This window comes from Buteo buteo, chromosome 9 (assembly GCF_964188355.1).
Source record: "Buteo buteo chromosome 9, bButBut1.hap1.1, whole genome shotgun sequence".
Taxonomy (NCBI): domain Eukaryota; kingdom Metazoa; phylum Chordata; class Aves; order Accipitriformes; family Accipitridae; genus Buteo; species Buteo buteo.
In genome coordinates, this window is record NC_134179.1 from 6,068,623 (window position 1) to 6,081,680 (window position 13,058).

Sequence of the window (13,058 nt, forward strand, 5' to 3'; positions counted from 1 at the left end):
TCATATCACAGGAATTTGTCAAAGGTAGCTATAACCTTTCATTGTGTTGTAAATTCTTACTGTTTGTAGCGAGTCAGTCAAAAACATGGAGTTTCATAAAAGTTCATAGGGAGCAGTGCAGTTCAGAGAAAAAGAACATGGGGGGGGAAGGAGACTTTCTTCATTTGCATTAGTAGCCAGTGATACTCAAGTCAGCTCCCAAGTTCCACAGCGCAGTGAAAAGCAGGCTTGAAATACATATACAATACATCTTATTCTTAGCAAACAAAGTTAAACAGCGCATGGGGTTAACTTAATTGCACAGGAGAAATTCACTAGGGGATTAAAAATGTTAGCAAAAGGAGGTTTACAAACTGAGCCTCTGTACATTTGCTGAAAGGTGAAGATTCTGGTCTGCTGTAAAATTTAATAAACAAGATTGCCCAGGAATCTTCCAGTTCTGTACTTCACTCCCTGCTGGAACTGTTTGAGTGACTAGCATGCAAGACTCATGCTAGCACCTTAACACTTCAGAAGGTGAAAATAATTGCTGTTTATGTCCTTGATTCAGGCTGCATCAGAAGAGGCTCTTTCTCCAGAAGCAATCCCAGCTGCAGGCCTATTTTAACCAGATGCAAATAGCTGAGAGTTCATACCCAAGGTCAAGTCAACTGCCACTTTCATGCCAGGAGGAGCAGCAACAGCAGCAGCAATCAACCCAGTTCAGCCTGCAGCAGCCTCTGAGCCCTGTGATGGAGCCTTCCTCAGAACAAATGCAATATGACCCCTTCCTCAGTCAATACCAGAAGGTACAGCTGGATCCACTGCCACCCTCCCAGATCACCAGCTCATCACGCTTGTCATCACCTGTTCAGGTGCAGCAGCCACCACAGTCTTTACAATATTCATATCAGACTTGTGAATTGCCTATTGCCACCTCTTCTGAGCCAGACTACCCAGATCAGTGCCAGTATTCCATGGACCCAGTACAACAGAGCAGTGTAGCATTGCCTGACAGCCAGAGCAGCTCAGCATCTCATGAGTCCCAGTCAAACTATGATGCATTAACCCTGTCAGAATTGCCTGGACTTTTCGATTGTGAAATGATGGAGACTGTAGATCCCCAGCACAGTGGCTATGTCCTGGTGAATTAATACCATGAGGTGACTAACATGAGAGTAGAAGACAGGACAAATGGAGAAGCATGTGAATTTTTGGTTTTTTTTGTTCCTACCCCAAAGTTCATGGTAATTTCTTAACCCTTGAATTAACAGGGGAACTAAAAATCCACCTGACTGGAAAAAAAGGTGGTGAGAAGTGTTTGGCCATTAGCTCCTCTTGCTGGTGGCAGGGGCTAGAGAACAGATTGTGCAGTTTCATCCCACAAAGAACTAGTTTGCATAGAAGGCAAAAAAGTGACTTTTAGAGGAAGGAAGTAGCCCCTTCTAAAAAAATTTGGGGAGTTTGTCAGCATTCAACATTCACTCGGAGAAACAAGAATGAGTGCACAATGTGTTGTACTTCTTGGCAATAAAAGCAATAGGTTTTCATTTAAATTCAGGGTAGATTTGGGTCTGCGCTGATGGCAACTGTAGTACTCTTGAAACAGTAGTATGACGTGGAATTAAAGGAAAGTTGCACTTTGGCATCCAACTGCTGGTTAAGCTACTGATCTGGAACTACTCCAAGGTAAGTCTTTGAGACCTCCAGGCATCTCGGGCAGCCTCCACTTCCTCCTGCTAGCAAGTAAACAGTATTTCCCAAGCCTGCCAAGGAACTCTTAATTGTCCACCAAGGGAAGCTTCTGGATCTCTGCTAAGTGACATCTTGACTTTGTCAAAAGATACCTGGAACCGACACAGGGCACCACAGTGGTTTGTAGAGACCTCTGGGCGGGGATCAGAGTACTAAAGGATAAAGGATTAGCTAACAGAGAGAGATAGAAGGTAAGAAGTACCATGAGAAAAATCAAAAGCTGTAGCCAATGGCATTTAAAAAAAAATCCACCTGGGTGGCTTTTGAAATCAACCCTTTTTGCAGGCAGGCCTTTGTGGAGGGCTCTGTCTTGGAGAAGTTCCGATCACTGGAAAGGATCCATCTGTCCTTCTGTTGCATTTTAAAAACAAGCAAACAAACTGTGTTTTGAATTTGCAGTATGTGTTGCTGGTGGTTTATTGAGCTTTGTATATTTGGACTATTATTTAGGGTTTTAGAACTTAAGGATAAAAACAATGAGCTTAAAAAAAAAAACACCCTGTGAAGTGATAGTGCTGTGCCTTTTTCAGTTCTTTATCAGCCTATATGCTTTTTTCTGAAGCAAGTAGACAATACCCCATTTATATCCTTGCTATAGCCAAAGTCCCTTCAGAGCACATGTTCCACCATGTGGAACATTATGTTTAACTTTCTTAGTGTTTTGATTGCTCATGTATATATAACATTGAAAGTATTACAGCAATATTTAGCATCACGAACTGTTGATGTATCAACCATTTCAAGAAATACTAAACTCAACAAGCAGTTTGTGTCTCCAGAACTTTCAGCCATGAAATGCAAGTCATAGGAGGATTGTTTAGGAATCTGCAGAAAGCTTAGATCTCTAGTTTGGGTTTTGGCTCTAGCCTTTAAGTATTGTGGGACATTACAGGATGATAGACAACCAAGGCTCACAGCTAGACAGTTCAGCCGCCTTCTGAGCAAGCATTAAGCACAATTGCAGATTCATTAAAGCACAAAGAACGGCAGAGAAACTGTGCTGGTCACATATGTAGAAACCACCACTCTTTGCTGGGAAGTTTGGTGAGCCAAGGTCTTTGATTCTACAAATAATGAAGGGGTGCAGAAAAGTGGATAATCAGCCAGCCTTTACAGCAATAAGACCACATTTAAGTGTGGAATAGTAGGACTTTAGTCACTGCATTGTAGGCTGTGTGAAGGAGGTAAGGGTTTAAACAACTGACAGAAGGCACCTTGCTTCCTGTATACTACAAATAGAGAGAGAACTCCTGTTGCTTTGTAGCGTACTCTGCTATTGGTCCAGTTGTGCAGCTGGACTCAATCTGTAAGTGCTCAGCTTCTACCTCTGATATCACAGTGACTCTCAAGGCATCAGAAAAGCAGAGTTTAAAGAACAGAGATCACATCCATACACTACTTAAGTGATGCAAGATAAAGAGGGCTAGAAAGCTCTACTGTAAATAGCTGAGATGATAGAAAAGGTTTTTATTGTGTAGTTTCCCTTCAAAAGGAAACTCATCTGACAGAGTAAATAGCTATGGAACACAGAAACCCCTATGACACCTTCAGTGACTAACAAAGGGAAGGGAAACGGCTTGACAAATACTGCAGCACAACAGATCAGGCATTTCACTACTGCAAAAAAAAGAAAAAGAGGTTCCTGTCCTTTCATTCCTTCCTCCCTACCCCAAAGCATAATAAACACTTTCTGGTATTTTAATATCTGACCAAGCACTCAAGGAACTATGCAGTGAGAACTGCTGACAGGACACACAATACTTATGGAGTCAGGCCCAGTTCTGCTCCAGGAGCAGTTACTGCCATAACTATAACCACTTCCTTCCCCATCCAGCTTTAGGATACTGTACATTTCAGGACTTGAAGATAAAAATAATTCTGTTCTTGAGTTCTGCCATTCATTTATCAGGATGTGCCAACTAGTCTGAGCTTTGCAGTGCTGGTAAGGGGGAAGCTACAATGTTTTTTAATGTAGTTTAGACTGACTCTTCCCCTCAAGTATATTTAACATTTCATGTAATTTCCTTTAAGCCAATTAGAATAAAAGGCTTCTAATGCCTTCTAATACAGCAGACTATCCATTGGGCACCCACTTCATACTACTCTGAAGTGGCTTTTTTCTTCAAATCCAAATGTCTAACATTAGAGAACTGTGTACACTACTGTTAGAGTAATAATTATTAGCTTTATTATCTTGCATTACTTCTTTGAAGAGACTTTGGTGTGATGTATATGGGGTAAAAATTTCATATGGAGAAAAGTGCAATATGTGTGTGTGTGGTACGTTCTTTAATGTATTTTTTTAAGGAGTTAGAGGGTTTAGTCTCTGCTTTGGGATAAATGCACTAGTTTTGTGAGCTCCAGTTTGGTAAGTTCATCTGTAGTATTTACATGCAACTGATATGCTGGACTCTGTAAAGCAATTACAGTGTATTAATACAAAATAAAGAGTATGTGCATTTCATTTTTAAATATCTAGTGAGCTGAAGCAGCCCCTGCCACTGTTGTGTTCTTAGCAGCCTCTTATGTATTATATTGAGGTTATTTTCTCTCTGAGGCACCAAGTTAAAAATGACAAGAAAATGAACGTCTACTGCAAAGGCTGGATTTGCTAGACTGAAGTTTGCTTCCTATCATTTTGACATACTTGGGGTAGTTGATATCACTGACTTTTGAAGGCAAATATGAATGGGGACAAAGTATTCTAATAGCTTCAACAAAAAAAGCTGCATTTCTTTACTGCCTGCTATGCCTTGGAACGTCAAACACTGCAGGAACATGCCTTCAACACAGGCAAGGTCATCCGTCAGTGGTATAGCGCCTTGACTTTGAAAGAGGAAACCTATTCTCAAAACTATCATCAGTTTTGATGTTTTTCAACATTAATCAGTATACCCTATCCAAGACATGCTACAAAAGCAGTTTAATGCTGATCATATAATGCTAAACCCTAGGAACACTGGGTGAAGGGGATGGGGGTTTGGGTAGTGCCAGAGGGAATCCATCATAATTTCTCTACTAATGTAATCACAGCATGCCACTATGTCATTCCGTGCTCCGCTGAGAAGAGTACCAGCCTGGATTTGACCAGAAAAAGCACTTACGGGGGGAGCTGCTTGGGATCAGAATTACTACCTCACAGAAAAAAATTAGACTTTTCTTTTTAGACATCACACTGGAACAGTTTCCCCAAGACTCCAAAGTTGCTGTGAAATTTCTTGAGGTTAGATTTTTCATCTGTCTCCTGTTACATCAAGTGCAATCAAAAAAAAAAAAAAAGATTGTCCACAAGACAGATTTGCTTACCTGCTTTTCTAGTTTTCCACATTATCTTTACCCGTAAAAACATTCCTCCTCTGTACATCCTCTACAATATTTATTTTAGCAACTCTGCAAAGCAAAGTAGTTCGGGACAGGATGGGGGAACCTCAAAAAATTAAATCAACTCTTTCCTGGGATAAACAAAACTCCTCAATTTCTCACTAAAGGAAACAGACTCAAATAAAAACAATGTCCTAAACTCTTATCTTTCTCTGTAGAGAAAAAGGTTGCAAAAAAAAAAAAAAAAAAAAAAAGGTTCCTGTTACAGCCATTCTGGATAGCATAGGAACAGCTGTTAGGGAACTGAAGAACAGGTTCTTTTTAAAGTTAATTACATGATCTGGACCACACATACTTTCCACTAATTTAATTCTTCATTTAAAAAATGGATTAGTACAATCTAATGCTATAGATATGGTTATACCATCCAGTGTCTCTTACAATGGTTATATTTCCATAGATGTACAGGACTGTATTGATTGGAAATAGGTGTCAGTACCACATGGTGATTTTACTGACTGTTCCTAAATTAAGAGGGTTTTGGAAAGCTACTCATGCAACAATAAGTTACAACTAGGTCCTACTGAGCTAGTTATGCTACCAACTGCCAAGGGTTTGTATTTCTGCAGTCCACATACATACAAGGTTTAAGGCAGACCAAAGAATCATGGCACTGCATGGGACACTGCAGTCTTTTGTAGAGACTGGAAAACTTCCTGCCACAACACTGTTACAGTACTTTCCACTTTCATTAATAGAAGACTCATTCAAAATTACTTGAGATCAAAAAACAGTTGGCAAAGTTGGGGAAAACTTTTCTTCTATGGAATCAGAAACAATAAGATTACTCATCAAGTTACTGCTCTCCCCCTTCTCTGCTCAGACAGCAAGTTTGAATTGGCCTGTAAAGAGACCTGAGAAGAAAAGCCCCACTCCTAAGAATGGAAGACATTGATATTCATTAATTGCATCTCCTGTTAACTACTTTCCTTAAAGCCTTTTACCCTGATCTGGGGTGTTAATAGGCTTACTTTGACTTAGCCTAAGACAATCTAGGACTTTCCTCCAAGAATAGACGTTTCTTTCCCCTAGAACTATAAGCAACAGTGAAAAATTCATCTTACTCTATTTCTTGAAGCACTACACCACTGTCCTGTTGAGGGTGAAAACTGAAAGTGAACCTTATCTGTTCTCTGGTAATTTAGGCAGAAAGTCTACATTCACAAAGAGAACAGGCAACTCCAGAAGAGTCTCTGTGGAAAAGCAAAATGCCATGCTCTTCACAGAGGGAACACAGACCAGAAGGTAACTAACGTCAGGAAAATGTTACAGTTCTTCCATAGGACTGAAACAACAGTTATAGGACACAAAAGGTCATGACATGTGTATGTATGTATGTGACAAAAAAATTAAAATCTTTATAGCTCTTTTCTTAACAACACTAGCAACACTCCCGTGACCCTCAGGGTTTATTGAAGAAACCCTTCCAAGAGGAAGCAAAGTGCGATGCTCAGGGATGTCAAGCAAAAGTTAGTGTAGTATCCAGCAGATTCACCTATCTTTCTACACTGAAACTGCCATCCCTGTTGCATTTGTTGTAGCAGCCTCAGCTACAACTGGCCATGAACAGCTGTAGCTGAGCAGTTGGTATGACCCACTGGGACACAAAACACTTCGCAACAGAATTTGTAACTTGGTTTGTAACAGTACTGACCAATTCACTGATCATCTTCCACGTTCCCATGAATCAGACGCACCCAGACAGGATACTGGTAATGCTGTGCCTTAACTTGACACCAAGCTCGACACATGCAACATCTCTCACGATTGCTTTCCCACACACCCTAGTCCTCTGCTGACTCCCAAAACTCCTGATAGAGTCTTAGGCAATGATCCAAGCGAGAAGGGTGAAGCGCCATATCTGCCTGCATGTCCCGCTTAACCAGAGACGTCAAGTCAGAGATCACAGGATGACTCAAGCTGCACAGAGACAGGGACTGTTAGTCACTCCTTCCCCAACAGCACCTCAAACAGGCTACACACAGGACAGGAAAAAGAACACAAACACACTTTCCCATACAGACACAGTCTTTCACTGCTAGCAGCCAAAGCAAAACCAGAGAAGGTCCCACCTTAAGGTGTTACCTCAACTAACCTTAAAAGCTGTCTGGAAGACACTCCACTCCCCCCACCCCACAATGCAAAAGCTAAGCCCTCCTTATCCCAGTGGAGACAGGAGAAAGCCCTCTCCCTCACTGGGATAAGTTCTGACTTACAGACTAGGTCAGAGCCTTTAAATCCCTTGCAGAGTTGCAAAGCACAGCATTTCTCTGCTGGGCCTCAGGCCAGCAGAGCTTTCCTTTTCAGCATTATCTGGCTGACAGTGCTCATTTAAGTCCCTGGCAGATGGATCAGCAGTAAGGCTGTCACAGGAACACAATACACACAAGGCAGCAGCCGACTATCAGCACAGTTTATGCATGGGGTGAAAGCAGAACACATACACATCTCTTCTGCTGATGAGGCTTTTACAATCTGAGTGTAGCTTTAAAACTGCATCTGAATTTGGTGCATAACATCTCTACGGGTGTGAGCTTCTGCCTCTGCTCACCTTGCACTGGAGTCCTAAACACATTCAGGATAAACCTTGAAAAGCTTCATCCCCAAGTCCTTTTTGTATAGAGCAAAGCAAAGTAGTGTGGGGGTGGTTCTCTATATCAGTGGAGTGGTGGAATTAGTTGAAGGAAGAGCAGAGAGAAAGCCCATGAAAGAACTGGTACATTAGAAAGAAGGAAAGGGTGACCATCTTGGAGAGGGCTGCAGGAGCAGGTAGCAAATACTCTCAATGACAGCTCAAAAAGACACAAACCTCTATCACACATGCACTGCAAAAACCTGATCCTCTGCATGTACAAAGCAGGAAGGACTTCTGCAGACGAGAATGCAGGCAAATGGCCAGAAAAGCTCCAACAGTGATACAGCCAACAGCTGGAAGCTTTAGTCTTGCAGGGCTTCAGCCAAATCTAGACTGTTCCTCCCAGTAGAGGCAGATTTGTATACTTGGATAGGTAAACAGCACCAAACAGCAACAAGGCTGCATGCATTTACCTGGAGCTATACTGACTTGGGCACTGGAAGGATGCACCTACCCAGCTGCAAAACAGAGTTGGCCAACTTCCTGATAGGAGCAGGTTTGTCAGCTAAAGATGAAGTCTCCCCTCCCTCACCAGCTCTGCTTGCTGAGATACTAACTCAGGATTATCTGAAACATCATAGACAAGCTGCAGAGCTCAGCATAGTCCTTCAGATCAACAGCATTGCCCAGTCCTGTGCTGCCCAGAGGAATACTCCACATCACAGCCATGCCTCTTCCCAGCTTGTGCAAAGCCTGCACACAACACCCATGCTGATGCGCACTTTGCTCACGTGTCAAGGAATTGTGACACTTGGAGCCAAATGCTATAGCACTGACAGAAGTCATCTGCTTTACAGCAACAGCCAGTGCAGGACTGTGCATGCAAGTACAAGCTGGTTTCCTTCCTACAGCTCCTCCCAAGAGGCAGACTTTCTCCCACAGCAAAACATCAGGCCCATAAAAGCAAGCACCAAAATAATAAATGCTTCACCAGCACCTCTTCTGGACAGGCCCAACACCCTGCAGCACTAAGAAGGATAAGTTTATTTCATATCTACTGCTGAGCATACCTTCATCTAGCCCTTGTGAGGTGGCAAATGCAATCAACAAAGCAGAGCTTGAAGTTGAAGAGCAGCATGCAAGCCAGGCAAAGGACTGTCTCATGACACAAGAGAGACTTTGGAGGTTTTGTCTCCTGACAAACGATCCCTTTTTCATTGGGACCACATGCTTTTTAGATTCAGTTCTTCTCCTTTGCCCCTTCTCAACTCAGCCTCCAGGAGGTGAGGGGACTATTCCCCTCCTGCTGCCCACTGCCTAGAGAAACATGACATAAACATGAGGGCTGATGTGAATGGAGAATGAATGGGAACATCCAGGTGTGAAAGCACTGAAAGGAACAAAGTGTGGGAGAAGGGCTTTAAGAACAGAAGGTGTAGATGGCATCTAGATTAACAGCACATTCAGATCTCAGCACATGGTGAGTTAATCCTGACAGCTCACAGAATAAGTGGGGGGTAGAAGAGTGAAGCAGATTGAGAGACTGATCACTGTTAGCTCCTAAAAGGGTACATCCAAACCCAGCATCTCACTGCCAATCTAAGAATCCAGGAGACCCAAGGAAGATGCCATAGGCATCACCCCATCTTCCATCATTGCAAGGAATCCTGACCAAATCACGTGGATACACACATCTTGGTGCTTGCGAGCATGTGGGCATGAAAGTGCAAGTAAGATCAAGTTTATTTTAAATTAAAATCACATTTTCCCCTCTTCTAAGACCTCACATTGTTGCAACACTATTTTCCACATTAACTGAAGAACACAAGGTGTAGGTGGAATGTGTATAGACTTAATTGTTGGGCAACACAAAGGGGAAACACATATGCCAGGCTTTATGCTATGGCTGGTTTAGGGGATTTGAGAAAAAATAAAACCAACCAGTCTTATCCTAATGGCTGTTATTTCCAAATAAGAATGGAGCTGATGGGCAGAGGGCTGCATTACTTATAAACAAACAAAAAAAAATATTGTGGATGAATTTTACAATTAATCACCACATCAGATAGCAGCTGGATCTACTTAGACTGGAACTGCTTAAATAGAAAGTTGGCAGCCACATCAGATGTGCACATCCTGAAAGACAGAGGGCTGCATTTTGCAAGTTCTCTAGCAGATCTGAAAAGGCTCAACTAAGTTTACATTCACACCAAAAAAAAGCAAGGACTCAGATAATTTATCTCTAAGATGGACAGAGTGGGTAACCTCTTTAAAGGTTCTTAGAGGATGTTTATGAAGGAGCTGATCCAAGAGAAGGACTTGCTCATTGGACTGCTAAAGCAGTTTCAGACACGCAGACCTGTCTGATGATGAGGCATATTTAGTAAATACTGTTCTATGCAGACACACAAGTATTTGTAAAATCTTTACTTTATATAAAGTAAATGGAGAGAAAGGGCACCCTCTTTGCCTTTAATGGCATGGCCCCCTAAAAGGGTCAGAACACACAGAAGAATATTCTCAGAAGCAGAGAGCTGAAACAAAAAGGCACAACAGCAACAGACCAATGATAATCAGACTTTACAAATACTGAAGCAGGGAATGCAATGCAAGATGAGACTTGCAAGTTTATTTAGCTGCCACTACAGAGGACATGACTGAATGCAATACTATATGACAAACAGAGGGTAGAACTTAATCTCTTAATTTGTGTATTTTCTAATGAGGGAGTAGAGCATGACTACTTAATCATTTATGAGAACACCCTAAACATAAAATTGAAGAACATGTAAGACTGAATATAAAATTATAGCAGAAATTAATTCCCCCCTCCTCCCTTTCCCCCTCCACTACTGGACACTTGAAGTGCAAAACTGGAAATGGTGCATAAATTCTGTAGCCCTGACCTTCATGGAGACAAAAATACAAGGAACATTGCCAAGCAGGTCAACTGAGTGTAGAGAATTGCAAGTTAAGACAACAAAAGCATTGTGATTTTTGCTGATTCAGATTATTTTCTGATGGGAATATTATATTGCATGTTTGGACTGGAGGTCAGATGGCAGAAAGCTCATTTTAAATATGATGAAAAGAAACTTCTAATTGGGTGACTCTCACAGGGAATCAACTGTGAATTAGGTACACAAAAACTCAAAGGAATAAGAATCAGGAAAGTGAACTGAGAAATAAGGCAGATTTAGCAGCTAAAGCAGCAGCCAGCCTGGGGCACATGGAGCAACTAGTAATGGCTGTTATTTTGGCACAACAGAAACAACAGGATCAAGGCAGACAGAAAAAGGAAGAATTGATAAACTGATGTCATAACATTTTACATGATAACTAGAAAAAGATAAGTTAAGTAGCAGTGTGGAACAGCAAAAATAGAAACAGGTGCCAAGAGATTGGATCCAAAATTGAAATGTGCAGAAGAAGAGGCAAGACAAAGACACAAGTCGCCACCCCAGCAGGCTGTCAGACTGCACGCAGGCTTACAAGTACATGTTTGAATAAGTGGACAATAACAGCCCACAGCAATGAATATTGTCTGGTAGCGATTCCTTTTTCAGAGGGGTTACAGAGCCTTCCAGTATTCATATGTGAGTAGGAGACTTTGTTGTGTGTTTGAAATTGACACCCAAAACCCCCAAAATCTACAGTCTAAATGGGGAGGCCCTTTTGTAAATATAAACAGATGAACCTCCAGCATTTAACAGAAATAACCCTCCTTATAAACAAATGCCACAGGTGAAGGAAGACACACGAAAAACTAGAGCAGGACGATCAGCAGGGAGGTAAAAACATGTAGGAAGGGCTGAGAAAAAAAAAAACAACCAATTTAAAAGCTTCACCAATCAAGGGAAGCTCACTCTTTAGTGGAGATTCATGCGCCTCTTACTGATAATGGCAAAATAATGCATGTTTCTGCCTCCACTGCTTTAAGGATTGCAGGAGGTGCTTGCAAGGCATCTGCACTATTGCTTACACCTCAAGATACAGAGAATAACACTGTGTCACTGACTAAGGTTTCCAAGTCTAAAGGAATATACTCTGTGTGGACTAAACATGATATTAACCCAATTTGGACAGGTTATTCTGATTCTCAGTGGTTGAAAATTAGTAGAACAAAGAGTAATTAGAACATGGACATGCAGACAGACCAAGAAATTTTAGGTTAATCTGAGTGTAAAATCCCAAGACAGACTGGAAACTGAAACCAGGGAAGAGACATGTCTAGCTCACAGTATCCTCTAATTTTAAAGAAAAGACCCCAAATGAAAACTCAAATCTACAGTTTCGACAGAGAATACCATTCAGTGCCAGTAATTCACTGTCCACAAGCTAACATCAAACAGCAAAACTGTGTATTATGTTAGAAAACCCACAAATATTACAAAGGATGAGAAGTTAATCCTGGGGGCTCAGAGAGCCAGGTGGGGCCCAGGAGGGGGGTAAAGATTGAGAAACTGAACCTTGCAGCTCCTAAAGGGGTCAAAAGGCTTATCCAAAACCCACACATCACCACCAATCTAAGAATAACCATGGAAATGCAAGCAGGATGCCCTAAGGCACCATCCCTGTCCTCAGCATCATTGCAGGGAATCCCAAACAGACCACATGGCTATATATATATACACACACACACATATATACATACACACATCATGGCAACATGCTCATGAGCATGTGGGTACAGGGGTGTAAGCAATTCAAGTCAGGCTTGTTTTAAAATAAAATCACCTTCCCCTCCTGTTAAGAACTCACACTGTGGTTTGCTATATTGCCGCAACATTATTATCTGCAACTGTTTCTAAACAACACAGCCTATGTGTGGGATCATCCCTCTCCCACCAGCCAAAGACAGCAGGAGTATGCAACAGGAACCTTTGTCACCTCCCACCCGGCCTCACAAAGCTACAGAGATGAGAGGGGCGGTTCACCAAGTGGCTCACAGTGGCTTGTTTCAAAAACTGTCTGCAAACCCAGGCAGACAGCTCTCCTCTGCTCCAGTTACACTCAGCTCACATCAAAGCTGCTTTTTCTAACCCAAACTACTGCAGCCAGACTTTATAATCAAAGCTGAGACTGAAGCACACAACAGCAGCACCACATGACAATACCAGGATGTCCAAAACACTCTGTCCATGCCCAACCTGCTGCTAAAAGGAAAATGGAGTTATGCTGCGAGACACACTGATTTCTCTTTGTTCCCCTACAAGCATCGATACCAATAAAAGGCTATTCAGCAAAAGACGACTCATACACCAGATACTATCTTTCCAGTTTATTTCAAAAGTTCTGTCCATTTTTCCAGGGCTTTCCAGCGAGGAATCAATACAACATCCCTAATGGGAAGGCTCCATTTCCCATA

General features: G+C 41.9%; 2 protein-coding genes across 10 annotated transcripts in view; one reads left to right on the forward strand and one right to left on the reverse strand.

Moving 5' to 3' along the window:
• SIK2 (salt inducible kinase 2) overlaps positions 1–4,206 on the forward strand; it is a 63,237-nt gene extending 59,031 nt beyond the window's left edge. For all 3 annotated transcript variants that reach the window (XM_075035083.1, XM_075035084.1, XM_075035085.1), the window contains one exon: positions 551–4,206. In XM_075035083.1, the coding sequence (XP_074891184.1) occupies positions 551–1,133 (583 nt within the window). In that variant the 3' untranslated portion in view covers positions 1,134–4,206. The remainder of the gene's footprint in view (positions 1–550) is intronic.
• The window catches only part of ALG9 (ALG9 alpha-1,2-mannosyltransferase), a 109,228-nt gene that overhangs the window by 35,051 nt on the left and 61,119 nt on the right, over positions 1–13,058 (reverse strand). The window lies entirely within an intron of this gene.